At 39.0% G+C, this 26317-nt stretch overlaps 1 protein-coding gene across 4 annotated transcripts in view; it reads left to right on the forward strand.

Moving 5' to 3' along the window:
- Positions 1 to 26317, forward strand: part of RREB1 (ras responsive element binding protein 1) — a 136667-nt gene that overhangs the window by 70073 nt on the left and 40277 nt on the right. For all 4 annotated transcript variants that reach the window (XM_072603746.1, XM_072603749.1, XM_072603747.1 and 1 more), the window contains exons 5-8: positions 1583 to 1672; positions 2715 to 2878; positions 24715 to 24859; positions 25179 to 25315. In XM_072603746.1, coding sequence (XP_072459847.1) covers positions 1583 to 1672; positions 2715 to 2878; positions 24715 to 24859; positions 25179 to 25315 — 536 coding nt within the window. The remainder of the gene's footprint in view (positions 1 to 1582; positions 1673 to 2714; positions 2879 to 24714; positions 24860 to 25178; positions 25316 to 26317) is intronic.

Here is a 26317-nt window from a genome sequence, read left to right on the forward strand (position 1 = left end):
GGGGCACTGAGAGGTTTACTTGTGTCCGAGGCTCTCATCCATTCTTCAAAACATAAATGGCTCTCCAGGCCAACAAACTTTCTAGACTCATTGGATGTTACACGCTGTGTTCTGACCAAACCAGTCTCGTTACTAATGACACTGATAGACACTTCATTTCTCACTTCTGCCTTTGCACTGGCAATTCAGAGAGACTGAGAGTCCTTCTTTTCTTTGAAGAGAACATCATCTTTGGCCTGGAACCATTTTTCTTGGTTCTCTAACTGCTAATTTACCGTCTCCCCTTCCCCCCAGTTACCTGGGGATGGGGTGTGTGTGGGGGTAGGGGTGGGGGGTGTGTGTGGGGGTGGGGGTGGGGGTGTGTATTTTAAAATTCACTTTATATTTCAGCTTTGTATTGTAAATTAAATTTTTTATTTGTATCTTTTTACATCCTTGTATCTCACCTGTCCTTTATGTATTTTTGTATACACTTCTTGTCTCCACCATTAGTTTCTTAGCTGAGTGGTCTAGAGTGGCTGGAGATAGGGACCTGGAGGTGGGAAGACCTGAGTTGAATCCTCCCTCAGACACTAGCTGTGTGACACTGGGCAAGTCACTTAAACGCTGTCCCAGTTTTTTCAATTCTAAAATGCAGCAAATAGTAGCATCTACTTTCTAGAGTTGTGAGAATTGAATGAGATGTCTGAGAAGCCCTCAGCTCAGTGGGGTGTACTGTGTAGGCACAGGTACACACTGTATAGAGACTGTTATTAATATTATTATCATCATTGGTATGTCAGTTCCTCTTTGTATAGAAGGTCTGACACATAGTAGCTGCTTAGGAAAATACGTACTTATTGATGTAAATTGAGCATTTTCATTGTGTTAGGCACTGTGGTAGAAACTGGGGGTGCAAAGGCAAATAACTCCTTGCCCCCAAGGAGCTTATAGTCTATTTAGGGGAATCTGTTATGTGAAATGAATACAAGGGTAGGAGGGGCAGAGGAGAGCAGAGTGGCCACAGGCACTGAAGCAATCCCAAAAGTCTTCTCATGGAGAAGGAAGCTTTCTGGGGCAGATCTCCAAACAGAGACTCACTGTCAGCCCTCTGAAGTCACTGAGGATAATGATTCTGAAGCCTTTCCTGTGTTTTCTGAAGGGGCCGTATTTTGAGCTCCTGCTACAAGTTTGTCTTGCTACTGAATGTGGCTTCAGTCTTCGGAGGGGCCTTTGAAGCGAAGGAGAATTCTCTGGATGCAGAATTAACCAGCTTGTATTGTTTCTTTGCTCTGTCTCTGACTTAGTGCTCATCTTGATCAGTCACTTTCCCTCAGCATTAAATAAGTTAAAAGTGGCTGTTGGTTATAGATTTTTAAAAAGAAAAGCATGTGGTACATAACAGAAATTTAACATTTCATGTACAGTATTTCTTTTCTGTCAGTTACGTATCCAAAGTGCTCATTTTGGTTGGTGTTAATATCAAAATTTCAATTTAAACAAACCCAGTGACTGTTACATTTAGGATTAGTGGTGTTTTCATATAGGAACCGTACTGAATAAATAAATAGAATTTACTCTCTTTTTGTTCCTGTCTTTGTAGGAAACGAAAGAGGAAAAGTCTTCCTATACTTGTCCCTTGTGTGAAAAGATTTGCACTACTCAGCATCAGCTAACTATGCACATTCGTCAGGTATGCTGGGCTTCTTGCGTCTCTTCGTCATCAGATGAAGTGGGAAGTGTCTCATTTGTAACTTTTTTTACTGTATTTCATTTAATTTGGGGTACGCTCAGGTTTGATTTGTTAATTCATTTTGCTTTTCTTTGGGAATATTCCAGCTTGCCTAGAATACCTAGCTTTCCTTAACTTTCCTAAAAGTGGTAGAAATCACTGTATGCCAGAAAGCCATCGTTGTTGACAGAAATCTCCAGGATTGGCAAAACCATCTTTGTATTAATTTTGTAACTAAGACATTTGTCTCCAGAACTGTAACATGACTATTTTGCCATTTTTTTAAAGAGAAATCTGACTTCTCTTGCCTAACTTAGGATGATTAATAGATATTGTGGATGAGAACAGTTCTTTTTTTGGAATTTTGAGTCTTCTAAGTAGTCAAATCCTTTGGCCTTCAGTTTGGAAGTTGTTTCCTCTTTAAAGAAAAATTTGAGGAAAAATATTCTAGACCCACGTACAGTTTCATTTCCTCTTTCACCAGCAGTATCAAGTTGTAAAGAGACAGTACCTAATTGAGGTTAAGCTGGAGGCTGACATGGAGCAACCACTGTGATTGTAAAGACCCAAATTCTGCTATCTGATGGGTAACTGAGACTCCATCTGCCCCTGAGGATCCCAGTATGGTCTGTTGACTTAAACACATACATTCTGCAGGAAGAGAGAGTCTCATAAATTATCCTTTTTGTAGGTATTGTAGTGAAAACAGTGATTTCAACATGGAAATTGAGGAGGTAATGGAGGATGGGGGGGAAACATTCAGGAAAAAAGCTGGCAAAAGCCCATCCCTTTAGAGCCAAAATATATGTCCATCCAAGGTCATAACCTGCTTGTTTTTGACAGTAGCAGAATCCACCAAATACAAGAAACATAAAAGAGTGTTTGGAGAGGAGTCGAGTGTAATATTTGCAGGAGCTGTTTTATTAAACTTTGTTTTTATAATGGTTCCTTTAGTGTTGGCAGTGACGTAGAATGACTTTAATAAGACCATTGCTTTCTTTAGCATAACACAGACACTGGAGGGACAGACCATTCCTGTAGCATCTGTGGAAAGTCTCTGAGCTCTGCAAGCTCTCTGGATCGCCACATGCTGGTACATTCTGGTGAAAGGCCTTATAAATGTTCGGTTTGTGGACAGTCCTTTACGACCAATGGAAATATGCACAGGTGAGTCTTGAGCTGGATTGAGTGACTACCTGACTTCTTGAAAGAGAGGGAAGAGTGAATTTTCTGCTAGCTCTCCAAAGAAGTATGAGGCATGTTCTCTGCCCAGAGAAAGAACTCTCTAAGTTATCTTGACAATATTGTGCTTGATACTCCTGCTAATATTTTTTGAACACAGACACACACATACATACAAACATACACACAGACACACACAGACACACACACGACTTCATCTAACCTAGAGTATGTGGGCTCAGTCTTTAGCTCTGCAAATCTCTTCAGAACTCAAATAGAAGAGGCATTCCAATTGTGCTGTTTGAATTTTCTTTGTGAGGGTGCCAGTGGTGGTCTGCTTATCGGAAAGTGTAGCTCTAAGTATGAATACTTTCTTTTTTAAGTCCTTCTTCTTGCCTTTGAAGCATTTGTATATACCCATTAGATTCTCTTCGAACTCTTTTTTTGGCAAGCATTTCCAGGCCCTTTCAGTAAACGGTTAACTGACATAGTGACTTGGAGCAATAGAACAGAATGAAATAAAGAAAAGGAAAACAATCTTGGCTACATGTCAGAAAAACACTTCCTGATAGTGTGATCTATCAGATTGCTGCCTGGGAAATAGGAGTGAACAGTGAGAGGGATTGCTAAGATGATGTGGGACAGACTGCTTGAAAATAAAATTTAAAGCATAATCTCCATGACTTCTTGGGCACAGACATTCTCTTTTGGTTTTTTATTTTGTTTGGTTTTAATGAGCCTGATCTCAGTCTTAAAAGGTAATTTCTTCACCCATTCTAAATACCATTGAGAAAGGTTTATTTTTGGTGCCCAAAAGTAATCTGATCATGCCACCATCACTCTTCAGTGATGTTCCCTAGTCTCTTTTCCTTTATCAGAATTTGAATCACCTGCCAAAAGTTACAGAGCTTTTTGAGCCATGTCTAAGGCAGTATTTCAATTCATGTGCTGTACCAAATCAAATTAAGGCACAATGTGATCTTGTGTTCTACATACCTTTTTTTGGTCAGTTGTGTGACTATAAAGTGGTCTGCTGCAGAATGTCATTTTCATGTCTGCCTGTTTCATTCTCACGTTTTCATCTAGAATACCCTCAGTGATTGCTCACCTATTTTTGTATCAAGTAATTTAGTAGTAGGCGTATTGACTGGTGATTGATAAGTCTTTTTTGCCCTTTCTCATAAGTCTTGCTGTGAGATGACCAAGTATATCATGAAATACAGTTTTCTTATTGCCCTTGGTTGAACAATAAAACCAGCTTCATTCTCCACTTACTTTATTTACCTCTTCAGAAAGAAATTCTGCCATCTTCTTATTTCTCTGCAGCTTTCTTTTTGTCTTCTAGTTCCATTCATACCAGTAAGTATTTGTTTCTCTTGTACTCTATATTTTCTTTAGTCGTTGAACAAGGATTTCACACTGAATATAAACTGCTAGTCAGGTAGCATGTGTTACATACCTACTGTGTGTCAGGCGTTGTGCTAAACTTTAAACAATTCTCTAAGGATTTATAGACTTTCTAAAAACTTTCTGATTATTCTTTTTTTGCAAACCCTTCTTCCCCTTTTGTTTTTAACTACTGTCACAGTGAATATAAACATAGCTCTGCTCCACTGAGGTCCATTGTAAGATTTTCTTTGTGTCATGATTAGCTATGCCCAAAGATCATCACGGAGAGGCCACTCTATTCTCTGATGATCCTCTTCATCCTTGGAAAGCAAGGACCATAATCTAAGCCATGTTATATTATTATGATGTTTGTGATCATTATTTTCATTATCACTGGTCAGATCTTGTGTTTCTATAGCATAGCCCTTGAGACATAATGACATAATGATGGGGCAGAATGGAGTTTTGTGGGGATGATGATACCTTTTCTTATCTTTTGTATAGTCATCAGGTTTTCAAAACTCTTTTCTTTACAATAGGCCTGTTCAGTAGGTAAAATAATTCTTTGTATAAAATTAATGGTCAAAGCTTAATTAGAAATTTTGATGGCAAAGGTTGTGAAACTTCTGGTTGCTCCTAGGCATCTGTCTATATTTTGCTAAGAAGGTCCAGAGCTTCCATAAAGAACTCAGAGAGTTTCATCTCAGGTACCCTTTGAGAGCTTCAAAACCTTTTAATAAGCTAGGTGTTAGTGCAGAATTTTAGTTCTAGCTACTGTTTCTCTTCCCTTATTTCTATCTAGGTTAACTACTGGTCCTTAGTGTCCACTGAGGTGTGAGACTTCACTTTAGACATCTCTTGGGTGATGGTAGTTGTAGGCACTTGATTTATTTTGTTTTGTATTTGTTTGGGGCCTCTTTTCATAGACTTTCTCTTCCCTAGTATTTTCTGTCTTCTCTCACTGATTAGTGGGGGTTCTAAAATGTGAAACCTGCTTTCAGAAGGACTTTATTATATCTTGACTTCTTTTTACATACCTGAATTGATGTTTTCATCAAAGAAGGTGCTTCCTCAGTGATGGACCTTGCTCGCCCATCCTAACATTCTTATCCTCTTTGATTCTTGCCCATGATCTTCCATAAATTTCTCTTAAGGGGATTCCGCAATGTGCTTGGGACCTTCTTTTCGGTCTCTGGAGATTACCTGGGCTTCGGTGGAGCCCATGGACTAGCCAACAGTTACCTTTAACTTTCTCTATGTGACTGGTCCACCTCCTTTTCCAGTCCCACCTCTTTCTTATAATGTCCTTTGTATCTCTTATTGTGTGCATTTGTTATGCGCGAGATTCTGCTCATGTATCAGTTTTTTTTAACAATATAACCTGAGAAAAGCAATTCCCTTACACTACTAGTCAAATAAATTTCTCCCCAAACATCACTGTATGTAAAAAAAAAAAAACCTGATAGACCATGATTAGGTTTAAATAAATGGAGTTGAGTCCTGTGAGATCAACATCATTAATGACTTCCACTAATATTTTTTAAGCACCTTTGTATTTTGACTTTAGGCCTCCAGAAACATTATGACACACAAAGAACACAGAGCTGAGAGCTCTTGGGTTCTAGGTTCTTTCCAGCTCTTAAGAATTAACATCTTTTGTTATTCTGTTTTGCAAGTACCTCCATGGAGCTGAGCTGAGTTCCCTAGATCTAGTTAGCCCCAGTTCACACAGTGCTCTGTATCTTATCTCTTCATCCATCTTGGCCATCTTGACTTTGGTCATGCTACTACATGTATATTCTTCCTTTCCACTTCCTACTTTGGTCTGCTAAATTCATATCAATAAGCTGCCCTTCATATTAACTCACCAGCCCTGTGGCTCTCTTCTTTTGCCCTCTTTGGGGTAAGGACTGTCTGTCTCCCTTTGTCTTTTGTGTCACCTAGTACACTGCACGTAGCAGGTACTTAATAAAGACTTTACATTCATTTATATCCTGTTGTTCGGTATTTATTCTGATCTTCTGCATGTCAGTGCTCTGTCCTGGAAAGCTCAGTTGATGAAGTCCCTAAAAGGCCTCATTATTTATAACTTATCATACTATTTTCTGAAAATGAACGATTTTTGGTTGCTTTTTTGATGCTTTAGCAACTACTTTTCCTAAAGAGGAAGACCTTTCATTCGTTGCTCGTTGTGTATAAATTTTTTTTTGAGGCGAAACACAATGACTTTGCAGTTTCGTAGTCAGAGGATCACAGATTTAGAACTGGGCAATGTTAGAGATCATCTGGATCAGTCTCTTCATTTTACAGGAAGATTCGCCTGTAGTTGAACATGTACATAACCTATATCAAATTGTTTACTCTCTCAAGGAGAAGGAGATGAGGGAAGGAGGGAGAACATTGAGAACTCAAAATTTTTTAAAAAATGAATGTTAAAAATTTTCTTTACATGAAATTGGGGAAAAAGATGAAATATTATTTAAAAATAAAGAATTGCTTAAAATTCACACAGTCTCTTTCAACCGCCTTACCCCCTCATATTTACTCTTTGGTAGATGCTAGTTTTAGCCTAATTATGAATGAGGAAAGGCTCAGCACATGATCAGACATGGTGAAATGAAATAAAATCAATTCAGGTTACCAAATAAGGCAAGCATTTTTTTCAGTAATGTGGAATCCGTTTTCATGGCTCGTGTTTAGCATTTATGAAGTATCCAATTTATTATACTTGATTCTGCTCTAATAAAGAAATTTATTGGTTAGAGCTATAAAAATGATGTCCTTTGCTGGAATGTCGCATGGCATTTGTAAGTTAAAATACATTTCACAATAAAAACAGCAGCTTCATTTTAATGAATGAATACTTGAGTTGATGAGCCTTTGTTATATTTTGAGGCAAAACAAAGGATGCTATTTTAGAAAACTTGGTCACTTTAGACCTCTGTAGGAAAGAAAAGAAATTTAGCAAAAAAAAAGTTGAAGGGGTAAGTATTAGATTTATTACCGAGTCCTGGTGCAGTTTTAATAGCTGCCACTTCCCTGTCTGCGGATTCTGAGGCTCCTGCAACCAAAGTCTTGCTAATCTCATCATTTGGTTCCAGGGCAGGAGAGTGAGTTTGCAATCAAGTACAAATCCATATATCATGAATACAGTAGCACCAATTTCTGGTTTCCAAGAGTTCTTTATCAGTCACTCCCACATAAATTTTTAAAAAATATATATATTTAATGATACTGGTCTTCCAAAACAAACTTGAGAAACTGAGTCAGTACCCTTTGGCAAAAGTCATTTTAAAGGGAAAGTACAGCAAGGTCTAGTTTGAAAATATTTTTAATTCACAAAACTCCTGAGACTGTGTCAGGCAGTAGGCCCATCAAGAGACAGCAGCACAAAAGAGAGAAACAACTTGGCATAAATCTTTTTGGTGGTATCTTCTTTTGGATATTTTTATATGGTGAAGGGAGAAATAGTAGTTTATATTCATCTTGCCCCCTTTAAAATATGAGACTTATGAGCTGTGGGTGGGAAGGGGGAGATAAAACCAACCTAGAGAAATGGTAAGGATGTTGGCAGTAGCAGTCAACCACAACTGACTTCTCAGTTTTGTTCTCTGTGGAAGAAAGACTTGTTCTCTCTCCCACTGTTTCATCAGAAGGGAATAAAGAGGAAGGAAAAATGTCTTGGAACTTCTAATTATGTAATAATTATTGAGGCCTGAAGGTTGCAAGTAGATGGTAAGAGTGGGTAGGAATGGTGACTTAGGTGTTCAGAGGAAATATTTGCCCTATTTGATGATAACTGTTGAGAGTCTGCCTTGAGCACACCCACCTCCCACTGAATGCACAGAATTGGCCAAATCTGAAACTGAGCTACCTTCATCATTTTGATGAACAATGACATCCTCTGGACGTAGGAGCAGCCAAGGAGGATCATTGCAAAAGAAGTGGATAGTCATTCCTTGCCCTCAATCCCCATAGTGAGTAAGGGCCTTGTGAACTCATTATAGTAATACTAAGTTTCTGAGTACAAGTGAGGACAGCCTGTAACTTGTTCTGGTACTCCGTGTTTCTGAAGGGTGGAGATGACCACTGAATAGTCCCCATCAATTGCATCTTGAAACAAGAGTCTCTTAATCATCAGGTGCCTTGATTCACTTACCATGTGTTTCTGAGGGAATGAATCAGGTCTAGCCACAAGGGGAAAAACATTTCTGCTTATAAAAGAAAAAAAAAAGGTGATGGGTCATTTAACAGGGCTTCCCCATTTATGTAGTTGATTTTTTCAAAATGAGGAGGTGGGGGAGAGAATCTATGGCAAATTAACTTTAAAAGCAATTTAATTTCTAGATAATAGTAAAACTTGAGTAAGTGAATTTTGTTTCCTTGTGTTATTCTTTAAGAAGAGACAAATCACTCCAAAAAGTGATGTCTTGGGTCTCACACCCACATTCATCAGAAAGTTAATTTTGTTTATAGAGCTATGTTATGTTCATTAAGCAAATTCTGGTTGATCAGAGTTTTGTGTGTATACACAAATAAGTAAATAGTAATCTCAGTGCTTGACACTGCCTGATAAGATAGTAGGCATTCAGTTAGTGTTTGTTGGTTTAATTTAATTTCAGGATGATGACCTTGAGGCAGTGTAACTGACAGTCTACTGAGGCAACCAGAACCCAAACCCAATACCAGAAATTTAGGAACCAGTGAGGGTGACTGAGTTTGCCAGCAAGGGAGCCCCACCCGTAGGGGTGGGGACTGCTGAAAGAACAAAAGGACCAAGCTTATGTAGCTTTCCATTTAGGCTGGAGATGAATTAGGTATTGGATACTTTAGGATTGTACCGGGCTGTTACTGGGGGCTAGTTGGATAGGAACAGAGGAGGTAGTATCCTTTGATGAGACAGACCTGTTGCTGGAGATAGTAACAGCAAAGGCTCCTCTTTACCTTAGCTATCTTCTTTAACCCTGCCTTGGTAGATAGGACTGCCCTTGCTGTTTGAGCATTAAGGGTGAAGGGTGCAATGCATTCAGGGGGAGGGGACTGCAATACATACAAGGACAAGATAGAGGCACTACAGACAAACTGGAGTTGCTTTAGGTTTCTCCGCTAACCAGAGTATGTGGGTACCTTTTTTGTGTGACAAGGATGGGAATCCCATGTGTTTTTCTCATTAGCAATTGAATCATACTGGTGAATCTAGTTGTAGCACACCTGATAACTAGTTCTCTCTGAAGAGAATAGAAAGATATAATTTTATTTTCCATAGAAAATGTTTATTAATTTCTTAGTTATTGTGCTTTTTCCTATCTATTTTTTTGTCGTATCTATAGTTATGAAAGCTGTGAGACTTAGAGATTGTATACCAAATACATTGACACAATGTATATTGCGACTTAAAAGACCCGTTGGATAAGGGCTGGAATGGATCGTAGAGGGCCCCTATCCAGCCACATTTGTTTTAGGTTGTCGCAGGTAGCAAGTGACACAGAAGAGTTAGAATCCTAGGCCCTCTGACTCCCAAATCTAGCACTCATTCCACTGTGCTTTGGTACTTTATATGTTGGGGTTTTGCTTTTTTGGGGGGGGGGGGATATTATTTGCCTTTTTAAAAAACCATTTAGTCAGGGAAAGTCAAACAGTGGAAGCACATGTTCTCAGTAGTTTGAGCTTGATATAGGACCAAGGAGTTAAAGTTTATTAAACTCTGCACTTGTAAAAAGGACACCTTTCTTCTTACCAAGTATCCCCAGTGTGCTTTCATTGAGCAGACTTGGTGCCCTGAATCTGATTCCCTTTTCTTGCCCATAGTGGGTCTTCAATTTTTTTTTTTTTTTTTTGCTGGAGTGTGACCTTGACCTGACTTGATTGACCTTGCCAAAGGGTCAGACTGTTTCCATGGTCTAATGTTATTCCAACATCCTTTTCAGCGTATGATAGTTTAGAATAATCCTTCTCATATTTCAAAACTAGATGATATGTTACCCATACTCATTGAGGGTTGGACAATGGATTAGATAAGAATTTTACAGTGTTTTGTTCCTTCATGAAAAGCTTTCTATCAGTATCTGACCTTGGAAGTGAAGGGTTCCGCTACATTAGTTGCCACTTGCTGTAGTGGTTGGTTCATTCTTATGTTTGAATGATCTTTTACTTTCGTTATCTTCAGTCCTTTGGAGTGGCCCATTCAATATATTTTTTTAAACCCTTTTTGCTCTATGTATCTATAGCTGGTGTTGACATTTAGTGAGCTTCCTATGTAATTAGGTTTCAGAAAGATTCCCAGAGATGTTCCATGGTATCACATGATTTTGAAGTTTGTCAGATTTTTTTGGTTTCTACCATTACTTCACAGATTTCAGTCTTGGTTTATAACTAAACACTGTCCTTCATCCCCTGACATGATAAATCTAGAATGTGCCAAGAGTGTTTGTAATTTATTTTTCCTCATGTCCCCCTGCCTCACATTCTCTTTCCTCCCTACCAAACACACGAATCTCTCCCCCCAGGGGAAGAGAGGTAGCAAAATTAGCTTTTTGAATAGAGATTATGGACATTTTGGCAGACATTAGGGAAACTTTTTTAAATGTAATTAGCACCAGGTACAGCAGTAAAACTTCTTGTGACACGGCATCAGTATCTAGAGCACAAGTGCTTGCTGGTACTTGAACACCTGGCCAACTGTGCAGGATAGAAATCAGGTCAGTGAAAGGTGTGTGTTTGGGGGTAGGGATGATGGATGATGACTGTTGGCAAGTATTCAGTGTATAGCACACCCACTTATTTTCCCCCATCATTCCAGTTGCTTGATGTCCTGGGAATTTTGAAGTTCCTGATGGTGTATTTGGTTTAGCTTAACAATAGATATTTACCATAGGAGGAGAGCCTGGTTTTCCGTGTTAGGTCAGAAACTTTTCAGTAGACTGGCTTCAATTCTACCTTACCACATACTTGTCTTGCTTTATGAGTTGGATTCCCTACCCCCTCCTTCCCTCCTACCACCACTACCTTTGTTTAAATATCCAACCTGTCCAACCTGTTTGGGCTGAACAAGCTAGTGCTAGCAAATATCAAAATGTACCCACTCATTGTCAGCTTTTTTTCCCTCTGGTTTGTTAAGAAAGGTCATTAGAAGCAAAAAATTCTTCATCTAACATTCTCCTTCTCCCCCTCCCCAATTAAGGGGGCATAAGATACAGTCTTAGCATTTTATTTGGTGGAATTGGAGTCCCATTTGACCTTACACAAGTATATCTAATGAATATTTTTCCTCTCCTTTCTCTGAGAACTCTGCTGTTTAAGCCGAGGTTGTTGGCCTACAGTATGGAAAAATTCACATTTCCGTAAACTGGCAGTATAGTTATATAATGGGCTTGTGCCAGGATCTGACTGTTGTACAGTAGTAGGTCTTTGTATTTGAATAACAGTTCGTTCAGATGTGTCCTTAGTCTTATTTTAATTTTACAGGTGGCAAAACTGAGGTCCTGTCAGGTGTTAACTGGGATTAACCTGAGGTCTTAAAGTGAGTCACTGGGGGTCTAAAACCATTATCTGGGGCCTCCTGACTGCCTGCTTTGCCTTTCTACTTAGTGGGGCTTTTAAAGTGCCCTTAATTTCCTTTCACACCCTCATTTTTGGAGCTCCATGTGGCTCATTCCCCAGGCACAGGGGGGTATCATTTTAGGCAGTGTGCCTTCTGTGAAGAAAAAAGGACCCAAGGGCCCTCTTTGCCTCATGTAATGTACATTCTTATGAGGGGAATATAAGAACTTTTGTAACTGGAAGGATGCTTGAAATTGTGTCTGTAATCTCCGTGTTTTATCAAGGTCTCAAAGCAGTCTCATGGTGGTTGAGTGACTTGCTGAAGGTCCAGAGCTGGAACTAGGCTTTTCTCCAACCTTGTCAGCTTTCTGCTGTTGCCCATCAGCTTCTTACTTGCTGTGTCTTGTTGGCAAGCTCGCTTGCATTTTGAGGGGCTGAAGGTAGGAGAGCTGACCTGCCCTTCTCTGACCTGTGACCCTTTCTTGGGGTTTTGTTTTTGCCCCGTGATTAATATGATGTAATTTCCCATGCCATTTTCCATCCACTAGCTTAGGTACTTTCACTGATGGTTTGTATTCTGTGTTTTTTCTCTCTGTCATGTGTCAAGTCATTGTGTAGCTCAGCACAAATATTTCTCGGGAAAAAGATTGGTGAGCATTGCCCAGTTTCTTAGTCAAGGCTACCCCTACCCCCTCTTTTTTTTTTAACCTATCGTGATTCCTCCTTTTCTCTCCTACCATTCTGAATGTAGCTACATGGTTCCTCCTTTCTTTTTCTTTTTCTTTCTTTCTTTCTTTTTTTTTTTTTACAAATTGTAAATTGCTTTACCTTGAAGGTAGAGTTGTCCTCTGAGACTTAATTTTCAGTCTTGATAAATGCATAGGTAAATAAAGCATAGGCATGATGATTTACTTAAATATGGCTGAATATGATATGAATAGGATAAATATGGCTGAAAGTTCCTCAGTTAGTATTAGCTCTGGTATCACAAAAACAGAAAAAGCTAAAGATGTACACCAAGTACCTTTTGTGTTCAGTCCACCAGACTTCCATTACCTGGCTTTCCTACTTGTTACCTTTAATGTTACCTTGGGATATTCCCTTTACTTACTTTACTTCTCACCTATGAAATAAAGGACTTAAAATTTTGGGGGTCTCCTCTGTCTCTAAATGAGTTCTGTGAGTTTAGGGTGGAAACCCATCACTAACAAGTAATTGTGTCCAGTGCAGATCAAGACAATTGTACAAATATGGGGAACCATCACAAAGTGGGAAGAGGGGCACCTCAGGCATCACTTAGGCCACTTTCTCATTTTATGGTTTAGGAAACTAAAATGATTTTCCTGAGGACACTTGTAATTGTCCACATATGAATGAAATGAATGCTAAAAACCTTAGAGCACTTTGAGCAACAAGCTAGATTCAGTGGAAGGAATAATCTTCTACATGTCTTCTTCCCTGGTGAGACTCCTCTGCAGTTGCAGGCCCATTTTATAGTCGAGGAAAGTGAGGTATAGAGAGAGATACAGTGACTTGCCTGAATATTAAGTGCCTGAACTAACGTTTGGACCCACGTCTTCTGACAAAACTTCCATCGTTCTGTCCTCACAGTCTGAGAGAGGATATTGAACACATTCTAAAAGAGCATCCAAGGTCCAAAAACTGACCTGAGGATTAATTGAAGGTACTAAAGAAGTGTTTAACCTGGAGAAGTAAAAACTGTAGTAGGGAACATAATAACAGTCTTAAGGTATTTGTAAGGTTGTCGTAAGGAGTAAGAGAGTGGACTTCTTCTGTGTTGCTCTGGAGCCAGGGATTCTTAACCTGGGGTCCATAAGCTTTTTTTTTTTAAAGGTTTTTGATAATTATATTTACGCAAGAATAATTAGTTTCCTTTGCAATCTTTTTATTATATATTTTTACATATGTAATTATTGTCAAATTTTACACATTTTCCTTATTCTAAGAAGGGGTCCATAGACTTCTGCAGAGTGAGTCATGACACCAAGAAAGGCCCCTACTTTAAAAGTATGATTTCTATAAATTATAGGGAAGGCATGTGTATATTATTTTGTTACTATGTGAACTCATTTTTCAACTTGTCCCTCATTTTTCTCCAAGATCTGCTCTTATAACAGAATATTAAAAACAAAAGTTCCGCAGAACTAAATAGCACACCAGCTGAGTTTAGCATTGTATAGTATTCTACAACCATAGTCCAGACTTCTATAAAAATGGGAGAACAGTGCAAAGACTGAACTTTTTTATAAGCAGACATATTGCTAACCCATGGAACCAGGAGAGATAATTGAATGGCTTTCCATGTAGAATGAGGTTTCCCCTTGCTAGAAACAGTATTTATTAAGCCAGCCTCTATACATTAATACTACAAGTTGTATTGAGGGTACTGGCAATAGAACTAAGGGAAAGAAATAAAAGGCATTCAAGTAGAATGTAAAGTCAGAGTCTAAAATTTGGCTGAAAAAAGGCTAAAATCATCCCCCTCTACCACTGCCAAAACTACTTATCTATGGCATCGCAGGAAGAAAAGAGGTCAGAAACTTGGGACACTCAGGATTTTTCAAAAAGGGGAAAAAAGTAGAAACAACAATTTCTCGTGCCTTATTCAATTAAGCCTTACCATGTTATCTAGGAATGTTAGGATCCAAAGTATATACCATTGAGGTATATCACTTTCAAATAGTGCGACAAGGTTATTGTAGAGAGGATTTTGTTACACTATGTTGTGTGGAAGGTTGATTTAAAAACCAGTCTTGAATGTGGGCTCAGTTTTAATCTGAAGATGACATTTACGGATTCTTCCATATCTTCCAGTATTGTGATGTTGATTCCCAGCAGGCTAGTGATAAGGGAGTGGCAGATATGTAGAATAAATGGAATATTTTTACAGAAAACAAAGGTAGGTTAAAAAAGGGCAGGAGTAGGAGAATTCAAGCCGGTGAAGTGCAAATGTGATGAATACTACTAAGTAGTAGAGGTCGGCATCCTAGAAATGGACCATAAGGTGATTTGGGACTAGTTGCTACTTCCCAGTCCCCTCTTCACTATTTTTGAGATGGTCCCTAGAGTTCATATTGATTTGTATTTCTCATATTGCTCCGACAATCATTTCTACCACCATGCTCTTGCAAAGTTAAAAGCAGTCATTGAGCCCTTCTTTTACAATCACCATCTTTGGCATTTCAAGAAGGAAAGCCATCAGCAGCTTGTCACAGAACTGTCTGTGGGCTCAAATCAGGGTCGGATCCAAGAAGGTTTGGGGACTGGGAAGAGAGAGGAAAATTGGGTTGCTAGGGAAGAAGCCAAGAGGAGACCACCTGAGGGAGCTGATGGGGCGGGGGGAGGGCGCAGTGTGCATAGTAATAATAGTTTCAGAAGCCAGAATATGTCTTCCCAAAGTCCTTGAAGGAAAAGATTTTATTCCTCTGGAGGCTAACAGCAAACCCCAGAAGTGATGTGACATCACCATAAGCTTCTTGAGCTGCCGTCAGTTTTTTATTGTTTAGCCAGCTTTCTGTATAACTCTTGTGAAGCAGTTCAATTTATGGTGTGCCTCAAAAGTCTAGCTTGTAACCCAAGATTCCCTGACACTCCCGCAAGGCTTCCTTGTCCACTTGAACTGGGCATATGTGTCGGACATTAATCTACACAATGGCAGAGGACTCTTGCTCTCTCTACTTTTTCCATTGCCCTTAAAGACAGAGGTAGTGGGGTAAGGCAAGGACCTAGAGATTCATGCTTGAGAGAGAATTTCCTCTTCACTCTTTTGAGCTACAAGGGACTTGAGATCATTTAATCCATTTAACCCTCATTTTGTAGAGAAGTACATTTGTAGATTGATCCCTGCTTTGTTCCACACTCCATTTTGTGTTGCAGGAAATGAAGCCAGAAATGAATGACACATCTAGCCTGCTTATGAATTTTGCCAGGGTCTCAATTTTTTTTTTTTAAATTGGGATCAAGATTGAGATCAGTTTAATTCACTGGCATTATCCAAGGGAATATTTCCAGTATCATCATAGCCAATTGACTAGCAGAGATGTTCCCACAAAGAGCCCCGTACGCATAGCAATCAGACACAGCCAAAGGGCAGGGAAATCTCTCCTTGGGATTTACAGCATCTTGCTAGGGTGACTTCTGGATTTTTAGTCATCAGAGTAGTGTACGTCATAGCTAAAAATCTTCGCATTGCCAGACTGACCTGCCTGCTGGAAGAGCATGACTGGACTAGCACAGCTCTTGAATTGCTAGAAGGTGCCTTTGAGTCAGTTGGAGAGCATAGGTGGAGCAGCACTGGGAAATTCTTCTTTGACTGCCATTCTCCCCTCTCCACCCCTCCCCTCCCCCTCACGACTCAGGCTGTTCTCCTCACCTCTTCTTAGTGGCAACTCCATCTCATTTGTTCTCGATTTTAACCAAGCATTTCACACAAACCGCGCCTCTCCACTGTCCTCACCTGTAATCTCAGAAACTTTTCTTCAAAAAGATATGCTGACTCTCACCACAGGCTCTATGCTATGGGCAGAAAGGTAGCTTGTATGGATAAAATATTTTGTTATTCTCATATTCACGTGACCTCTCCTAATGTTATCAAAAGACTTTGTTGGGGAAGGGGTCCCAGGAGGAAGTTACTGCCTAATGGAAAGGGAAATGTAGTTATAATTTGTTCAAACTTGTTTGGACCTGTTGAATTCAGCTCAGTGGGTCAGTTGTACAGTTTTTTGCTCAGTTGTCATGTGGTATATATCTTGACTGATGATAAATGGAGCTTTTTTTTTTTTAACTTCCTGATGGTGCCACTCAAAATAAATAAAATCATTGCACCTCTGGTAACATCCGTAAGGAAATTATGACCTAAAAGGTTCACAGGTACTGGAATTATCTGGCTGTCTTCTGAGATTCGGCCTGTGGTTGTAATTAGATGACAACTTAGAAGTATTTTGAGAATCTACTGTCAGGACCAATTTCTAATGAGTGATTCCTGTTCTTAGCAGTATGTTAGATTCCCCCAAAGTGTCCAAGGGATTTTTCTTTTGGACTCTACTTTCTTCCAGCATCCGTCTCCTCCCCAGTTTTGTTGCTGTTGTCTTGGTTGAAAAGGAAACTTTGCTATTTTCTTTTTGTTTGGTACCTGGCCTGAAGAATGGATTGGGGCAAGGGGCAGCTAGGTGGTGCACTGGCCCTGGCGTCAGAAGGACCTGAGTTTAAATGTGACTTTACTTGCTGTGTGACCTTGAACAAACCACTTAACCCCAGTTCCTCCCCCCCCCCCCCCCCCCCCCCCATACATTGGGGAAAGGGAGAATTCAGTGGTGAATACTGTGGTTTGAAAAAATGTACATGTTCTAGTCTGATGATTGAAGGAAAAGTTAATCTGGAATATACGTGGTACATATTTGTTTATAACATTTTGATTGAATGCATCAGGATGATGTACGGCTTTGACTAAATTCGTTGTAGCATTCTACTCATGGCTTAAAAGTTGATTAGTCAGTCAGTAAGCAAGCGCAAGCATTTACTAAGTACTTACCATGTTCCTGGCACTGAGACAAGCCCCTGCCTTTAAGGAACTTGAATTGGTTGAGGTAAGGGACACTGACACTGTACAGGTAACTTAGTAGATTACTGAGTTGAAAAATAGGTTTAACACTTGTGGGTAACAGTGATACCACTTCTTTCTAAGCATTTGTTGATGAAGTTTTTCCTGACAGTGGTGAATAGAACTTATTACTTTCTATCTTGTCCTCCCCTTGCAAAAAAAAAAAAACAACAAAAAGAAATCTTTATTTTTGAGGATCTAGGAACAATTGGTTGGTTATTATGGTGTTCCTTGTTAGACCTTGTTGTCTTTGCATTTACTTTACAAATTTGGTGTATTTGTGAATCCTGATAATGAATGCGGCAGAAAGATATTCCCAAAAAAGCAATTGTGAGGGTGGAAATTCCTACACAGTATCTTGAAGCCTGGAATTTGAGGTTTATCAGAAAGGATGCTAGATTTGCAGTGTGAGTCTCTCGGTTCAAATTGTGGCTTTGCTCCCTGTCACCTTGGGCAAATAATTTTAAGTTTTCTGGGACTATTGTAAAATGAGGAGAGTAGACTAGATGAAGTTTTGGAACCCATTCAGCTCTAAAACTGTGACGCTACGTTTCATGTCGTATAAATGGTTAGAGAAAGATAATAGAATCACACAGTTGAGGGAGGAATACTCCTCACTGGAAAATGGATGGGGAAGACAAGGCCTGCTTGTCTCTGTCTGTCTTGACTGTGTAAAGAACAATGGATTTTGAGGCCAAAACTGTAAAGTTTCAAATTCTACTTCGGATAATAATCTGACCTTGGACCAGTCACTGAATGTTTTTGGTGGGGTTTAGAGGTTAAGATCAGGTCCCTTTCAGTATACTCAGTATATATATATATATATATATATATATATATATATATATATATATATACTTTCAGTATATTCAGTATATCCCTTTTAATTTTATATTGAATTGATTTACAGCTTCCTAAGGCTATGCAGTTTTTCACTCCTTCCTACTTCTCTGCTGTCATTGCCAGCAGTATCCAGAAATATGGAAAGAGTTTATCATGAGGGAATGAGTTCTCTCTTAAGATAGGGGCCATCTCTGTCTTGGAGAACTACTTAGGTGAACTGTCTAGGTGACACAGCTCTAAGATGTGAGTCAGAGAGAGAAGTGTTGTAAAGAGCCCATAAGAACATGTAGGGATTGTATACTGACTTTTCCAGTGTGCACTAATGCAGAGTGCATTAGGTAAAAACACAGAAGCATGGCCCAAGAGTGAGAGTGTGCCTGGGAACCAGACTGAGAAGCCTTGACTTCTGAGAGAGAGGCTAAATGGGGAGCTACAGCTAAGAGCTATATTTAGGCTTGGGAAGGTGGAGATGGTAGTAGCCTCTCCCTTACCATAATGCCAAGGGTCGGGGAGTGAAAGAGGGAATCTGAATCTTTTATGTGTTGTGGCATGGATCCTTTTGTCAGTCTAATACCTAATGGACCCCTTCTCAAAATAATGTGTTTAAATACATACACTATATAAGGTTGCAGAGGAAACGAATTACAATGAAAAATTGTCTTTATGTAAGTCTGTCTGTCTTTCTGTCTCACAGATCCCAAGCTGAGAACCTCTGGCTTTAGGGAAGGGCCTCTACACAAAAAAAATAACTGTTGATGGATTGTTCCTGGAAGTAAGGATTTAAATGCTGTATATACTTCAGCCCAGAGAACTAAGTAATGTGAAATTACTTGAGATATATCTTTCCCTGAGATTTATTGTCTTCTTGAATCAGCTGTATGCTGAACAGTGTGATTCAGTGGAAAAGGGTGCTCACTCAGTTTGGAATTAGAGGACTTGGATTTGAATCCTGACTGACCTTTATGTCCTTGTGCAAGTCAGCCAACCCCTATGGACCTCCCATTTCTCATTTGTAAGGACTAGATGGCCTGTGATGACACTTCTGGCTCCAAATCTTTGATCCTGTGGTCTGTAATGGGGAAAACAGTGGGACTGGGTTAGGATTCCAGGCAACAGCCATTCCATCTTGTCACATGGTGTGTTTGGTATTTAGGCGATCAGCTTATTATTTTCATTCAGCTTGAGTGGTGCTGAATCCCAGTCATTCCAAGATTTTATGCAGATGACTAAATGTTCTGTTTCCACTGAAGGTAGAATAGAAGGAAATGGTCCTAAGATATTTAGGTTATATAAAGGGGGGAATTTTTTTTCTTTTTAAGGAGAATTAAAATTATGTTAATTCCTTTATCAGGCATTTTCATCATTATTTATTAGTTGGACTGGATAACCTGAACTTATTTCTAATAGGGAAACTCTGTGTTCTTCAGGATAATATTTATTGAATTGAGTGGGAAAATATTCTAAGAGCTTCCATTTACATTGTAAGTAGTGATTGGGGACCATTAGTTTAAGAATGGTACACCAAATATTGATTGCAGTAGGAAGTGTCTTAAGGAAAAGAGACCAGTTAGGGAGGCTCTAGTAAATTGTGAGTAAGGCAGTATAGGCTAGGACTAGAGTGGTAGCAGAAGTGAAGAATGCACAAATCCAAGAGAGAGTGTGCAGAATCAGTATTGTGTCAAAAGTAAACTCTCTGAGGGCAGAGATGGTATGTTCCTTTTTTTTTCCCTTAATTCCTGAGAATACAGTCTTTCCCTATTATGAAATGTGGCTTCATGGGTTGCACTGACTAAAATAAAAAATATGTATGTATGATTTCATGGTCAGCCTTATAAAAGAGTGCCACCGAATTAACTATAAGAATAGATTCAGGAAAGCTAAAGACCCAAATTATCAGAAAGTGTTGCCAAGATGACTTTTTCAAAGTTAAATTCTGAGCAAGGGTATCATGAATTAGAGCTAGAAATGACCTGAGAGTTTATTTTGTCCAACTCCTTTTCCAGATGAGGAAATTGAGGCAAAGAAGTAAAGAGGTTTGCCAGAGTTCATACAGGAAGCTTACACTTAGGTACCCTTGCTCCAAATGAAAAGTGAAAGAACATAATATTTACAAATGGCATAGGGAAAACCCTTTAATTACTATTGACATTTTCTGCCTTAAGGAAAACGAACTTCAGTTATAGAAGGTAATGCAAATCTCATTAAGTGGAAACCAGAGTCTCAGATAGTTGAGGATATTCTAGAGCTGTTTTAAATGAGTTATTTTTCCAGACTTAGACTTAGTTCCAAGGCAGTGGGCAGAAAAAAGAAAACTTGCTGATGGTATCATAGATCTCCTGTCAGTGATATTTTTGAGGAATCATGAAGACTGCTGAGTGTGCATTATGACTTGAGCAAAGACCTCCAGTTTAGGAGTAAGTGCTGGGGAACATTCATGGAATCCATCCTCCTACAGCGCTGCATACTTGACAGTAATCTCTGACAGAATTCTAGGATCTGTTTAATTTGACAAGTGACTTGTGAGCATGGAGAAGGAGTCACTAGTAGTTAACATGAATCCATTAAGAATATGCAAAACAATTGTTACATTCTATATATAGTGTTACTTTTATATACATATGTTAGACTGTTAGGTTCAGGAGAATGCCACAAGCTCAATAGTCTTATCTTGATTTCAGCAAAGCCTTTCAACAAAATTGTCTTATCACTGTGGACAGATTGTCAACCTTGGGCTGCAAAAAGATTGGATTTCAAGACCAGCTTTCCTATCTTATAGATGATGGATGATAGCATGATTAGGTGGATTCACAGCTGCTTAGATAGGTTTCTAAAGAGCCACAATTATTGGATTGATGCCACATGATTTAACACCTCAAATTTGGGGAACACATCTTTTAGACCTGAAGCTTTAATTCAATTGATGGAATTTTCTTTTTTTCTAATTTTCTCTTTCTTCCTTCTGACCATTCTTACTTAGCACCCTAATAATGTCTTTATCCCGTTTATTGTAGATATTTTGTAAGGATATGAATAACAGTTGTTGGTATGCCAACTATAAGGAGATAGCTGGACAGTAAGGGAGATCAGTTTCCTAAGACAGATTGGAGCAGATCTGATTTCAGAATTAACTGAAACTCACAGATCTTAGCAGTTAAAATTGGCCCATGTTGAGTGAATTAGATGTACAAAAGTAGCTGCTGCTGTTGGACTGGAAACATTTGAAAAAACCGATTGCATGTTTTAGCAAACAGCTGGGGACTTAACCACACTAGGGCATAACTGGGAATTGGAGGAGAGTATCAAGATTTTTTCTGGCCAGTACAGAGCTTGCCAAACCTATAAATACCGAAACCTTTTTTTTTTCTTTTCCTCCTTCGTTCGCTTCCTCACATCTTACCCTAACCCATACACACACACATAACATCTCCTTTCCTCCTCCCCCTTCCCCTTAGTAAGGCAAAGAAATATGTTAGACCAAATGAATATTTAATTTTTATGGAGCTAAGAAAAGGGACACTAAAGGTGGAAGTGGAAAGATGATATGACGTCTGAAAAAGAAGAGTTTGACCAGCTTTGCTTTATGATGTTCTTATGATGGGAAATGCACAGCTTTTATGGAATGAAGCAGGGGCTTGGCCATAGTACAACTCCATCCATCTCTATCAAGGGGACAGTGGTCTTGCCAGGGAGGAAGAAAAGGTAGCGTTTTGAAGCTTGCCATAGGAAGCATGGGAAAAGTATAAAGAACACGTGACTTGGAGTCATGAGACACTTGGGTTTAAATCCTATCTCGAGTTATTCTGTCTCTCTGAAATAGTTTCCTAGAGCTCATAACAACACTGACCTCACAGGGCTCTTGTGAGGTTCAAAATGACATATATGGCCAGTGTGTGAAAGTGCTTTGTGTTTTTAAAAAAAAGGATTAGATAAATGTCAGTTCCTGTTATTGATTGCCCTTTGTTATTATTACAAGTGGCCCTGTGGGGTTGCCATTGATGTCACCCACACATGTTGGCACAATAGAAAGCAGGGGCATTAATAATAATAAACGCTTCATTAGTCTTTTTGTCAGTAGCTAGTTTTTTAAGCTCTCTAAAAGGAGAGGTGGGAGGGGGTAGGTAAACAAAGCATGGCAGCACACTAAGAACTTAAATTGTTTAAGAACGAGAAACCTAGATCTGTAGGACTTCTGAACTGGAAAGAATCTTAAACAACCGTTGTTCTCTTATTTTATGAAGGAGATAAAGCCCAACAAGTTTTAAGTGATTTGCTTAAGGTCACCTGTTATGTACACACACTTTCTCTGTCTTTTAGTCTTTTGGTGTGTGTGTGTGTGTGTGTGTGTGTGTGTGTGTGTGTGTGTGTGTGTGTGTGTGTCTGTCTGTCTGTTTCTCCCTCCAGAAGGCAATGCTGTTTATCTGTCTTCTGATCTGTCTCTCTGACTCTCACCTGACCTGCTTTTCAGAGACCCTGATCTCCCCCTTCTAACAAAGGAAATTTCTAAGAAAAGATGGTGAGTATAGTCCTGTTTCTGGTGCTGTTTAGTGCCAGTTGAACAGGGCTTTTCAGGAAGTAAAACCATTTTGGCGCTACAGTGTGGGAAGATGGAGATTCCTTTTCCTTTCTGTATACACCTTTGGATCTTGTTGTTCTTGGGTTGTTTCTTTTGGCATTTGATGAAGTGAAGTCCATTGCCCAAGTCTTCCAAAGGATAAGATCACCCCCAGAGGTCTATAGACTCCAGTGGTGTAACCTGAAACTGTTTGTTTGGAGCTCTTTTAAAGTAAATAATTGTGTATTTCTCGTAACATAGATGATCAGGATGTCAGTAGATTTCGATTCATAGTCACTTTCTGTGTTATACATATTGGATCCACACGATTCTGTGAGTAAAGTGAGAAGTATGGAAAGATTGTACTGTTGTTTAAAAAAATCATTTGGCTAATATTGCCTTCCCCACAATTAGGAGTTAAGATTTTCAATTACACAATTACACTTAAGAGATCTTCTCTGTGCTTGGTACACATCCAATACCTGTGGGAAGACAGATTACTATACATTAAAAGCTGATGTCACATGGGAACAAGAGTTTTGGTTTCCCCATTTTTGCAACACTTTGGCCAAATAGCTTATGCAGGCTGGCTCCTTTAAGAAATGGCCATAACTGAACTGTTTTTAATAGGCCTGACATATATACTACCTGGAATGTAGGCTAGATGTTGTTAATTATCTAAAGTTAGATATTGGCAAGTGTAAATGTGGGTAAGAGGTAGAATTTGGATATATTGTGGAGTGAAGTGAGATGGCTGGGTGCTGGTGATGAGAAAACTTGGAATACTCTGAATTGTGTCTTATTGGCTTCAGCTGAACATAAATCACATTTCTCAATTATAGTTACCACATGATGCTGTTGGGGCCATGGGCCCATGTTTGATAACTCTATGGGATATTATACTTTACTGTGCTCCATGTATGCATAGACTCTTCTGAATGCTGGCCCACCTGCCTGCCTGCCCGCCCGTGGTCAAGAGAGGCCAAATGATAGAATATGAACAGATCAAAGCAAAACCGCCACATGATTTCAAACATAAAACCATCAAAGAGCATATCCCTACTGATGGTCAGAATTATCTTCAAATGACCAGAACAGTAGGTATAATTACTTTAACCAATCACCTGCCCCAACCTCAAGCTTTCGTTTTTGAAATAATAGAGCATTTTCACATCTTTGTCTGGTTTTTACAGAAACTGATATGTTTAGTTTAATTCTATACTTTATCTTTATTTAAACAACTTTTGGATTTGGAAATTGCTGAGTAATATGACTTTTATAAAAAATACATTTTAAAAAAATGTCCTCATTCTGGTTAGCTGCATGCTGTTAGATCTCTTGAAATAGTTTAAATTTTTCTTCCTGGAATTTCCCAGAGTTATCAAGGTAGCAAGTAATGGAGTCTAAACTCAAACCTGCACCCTTTGACTCCAAGACTAATTCTCTTTCCATCTTTCCATCTCAGCATGTTTCCCCCTTTTCCTCAGGACAGCAGTAATTAATGTTAATTTTGAATGTCAGTAAAGTCTGTTCTGTCTCCTGCTTAAAAAAATACAAAACTAACTTATTTACATTGTTGGTGCTGATCGCATTCCAGAGTAACATCTCACATACAGCAAGAAATTCCATAGCTTTTGTTTAAGCTTTGCAACAAGTAGAAAGGGAAGGAAGCTCACAGAAAGAGCTACCAAAGTTTCTGAGTTTGAAATAAATGAAAGCACATGTGTAAATTATGTTGAAAATTCTTCAATTAATTGTATTTGGACTTTGACTGTAAAACATTTTAATACTCCTTTGTAAGAATTTAAAATTAGAAAATGATATCTGAAGTGAATTTTTGTGGTTTATAACAGAATTTTGGGGGTTTTTTCTCTTCAGACATATGAAGATTCATGAGAAGGATCCCAACAGTACCACGACCACAACACCCCCATCCCCACTGAAACGCAGGCGGATGACCTCCAAAAGGAAACTAAGTCACGAGGCTGACTCGGAGAAAGAAGAGCTAACACCTGCCAAAAAGGTCTCTTGTGTTGCACAGTACAATTAACATGCCTAAATTTTAATTCAGTCTTGCTCTCTGGCTTTTCATCCTTATTTATGACTGTTGCTGGGGAGTTCTCCTTACAGAGAAAAAATATGAGTGAGAACTTCTTTACCACCTACTTTATCATCTTGGTCTCTAGAGTTAGGCTAAATCCAGTCACAGAGTAGAGGAGAAGATCAAATAGATTGGCTTTCTTTGTCAGCTAATGTCCCTTGGTCATTTCTGAAGCAAGTAGACTTGCTTGAGAAGACTCCGTGAGAAGTGGCTTATGTTTGATTCTTATTCATTTTTTAAGGTGGTAGAAGATTCCCAGTCAGGTGACGCAGAAAAGAAAATGGATGAAGTTTTTCACTGCCCAGTATGTTTCAAGGAATTTGTTTGCAAGTATGGCTTGGAGACTCACATGGAGACCCATCCAGATAACTCCCTGAGGTAGGAAAACCATCTCATGTGTTAACCTTTGGTTATTTAGACCCTGGCTTCTTCACATGATATTTTTCATGTGCCACAGATACCATTTTGCCCAAAATTTGCTTAAACTGCTTCTTTTTGGTGTGTGTCTGTTTTTTTGTTTTGTTTTGTTTTGTTTGGTGAGGCAAGGGGGCTTCTTTGTTTCTTAAGCAAAGACTAGAAGAAACATGGAAGCTGGGAGAGAGGGATAGGAGAGAGAAGAGGAGGAAGGGATAATTAAGTAACAAATACTCATTTGATCTTTTCATCAGTTTTCAGTAAAGAGCTTCTCTTCAGTTCCCTTCTGAAACTGACTACTTTGTCAGTAGGCTCTTTCATGTTGTCCATCACTGATTTGGAGGTAGCATCCGCATTTTTTCCCCTGAATATTCCTATTCCAGGGAAGCAAAACTCTTAGTTAAATGTGTAAGAACAACAAAAAAAGGAATGAATTTTATGTTGAAGCATTGGCAGTAGTATTAAGTTCTTCTTGCAGGGTTTTTTGTTTTGTTTTATAGAATATATGAATGTACATGTACACATATATACATACTTACGTTAAATTTCTCAAGCTCACAGAAATGTTGATTTAACAGCTTTTTTATTAAGCACTTGCCATGTGCAAAGCACTGTATTAGGCCCTGGAATAATACAGAAATGAAATAAAGCACAATCCTTGATTCTGTATTTAATAGTTGAATAGAATGAATTAGCCCAAATCCAAATGATTGCAGTACAAAATAAATGCAGGAGAGCTAGCAAAAACTTTGAGCTTTGAGCTCTATTCAGGAAAAGCTGAGGGAGGAGTCCAGGAAGGGCAGCATTGCAGAGAAGGAGGCATTTGAATTGGGCTTTATAGAGTGAGTGGCATACGAGAAATGCTTTGAGCATTGGAAATAGTGTTGATCTTGAGCAGAAGAGGACAGGAAAGCACAAAAGTCTGAGGGATTGTGAACTACATTGGGGCAATATAGGCTACATAGT

Source organism: Notamacropus eugenii, chromosome 4 (assembly GCF_028372415.1).
Source record: "Notamacropus eugenii isolate mMacEug1 chromosome 4, mMacEug1.pri_v2, whole genome shotgun sequence".
In the NCBI taxonomy this organism is placed as follows: Eukaryota; Metazoa; Chordata; class Mammalia; order Diprotodontia; family Macropodidae; genus Notamacropus; species Notamacropus eugenii.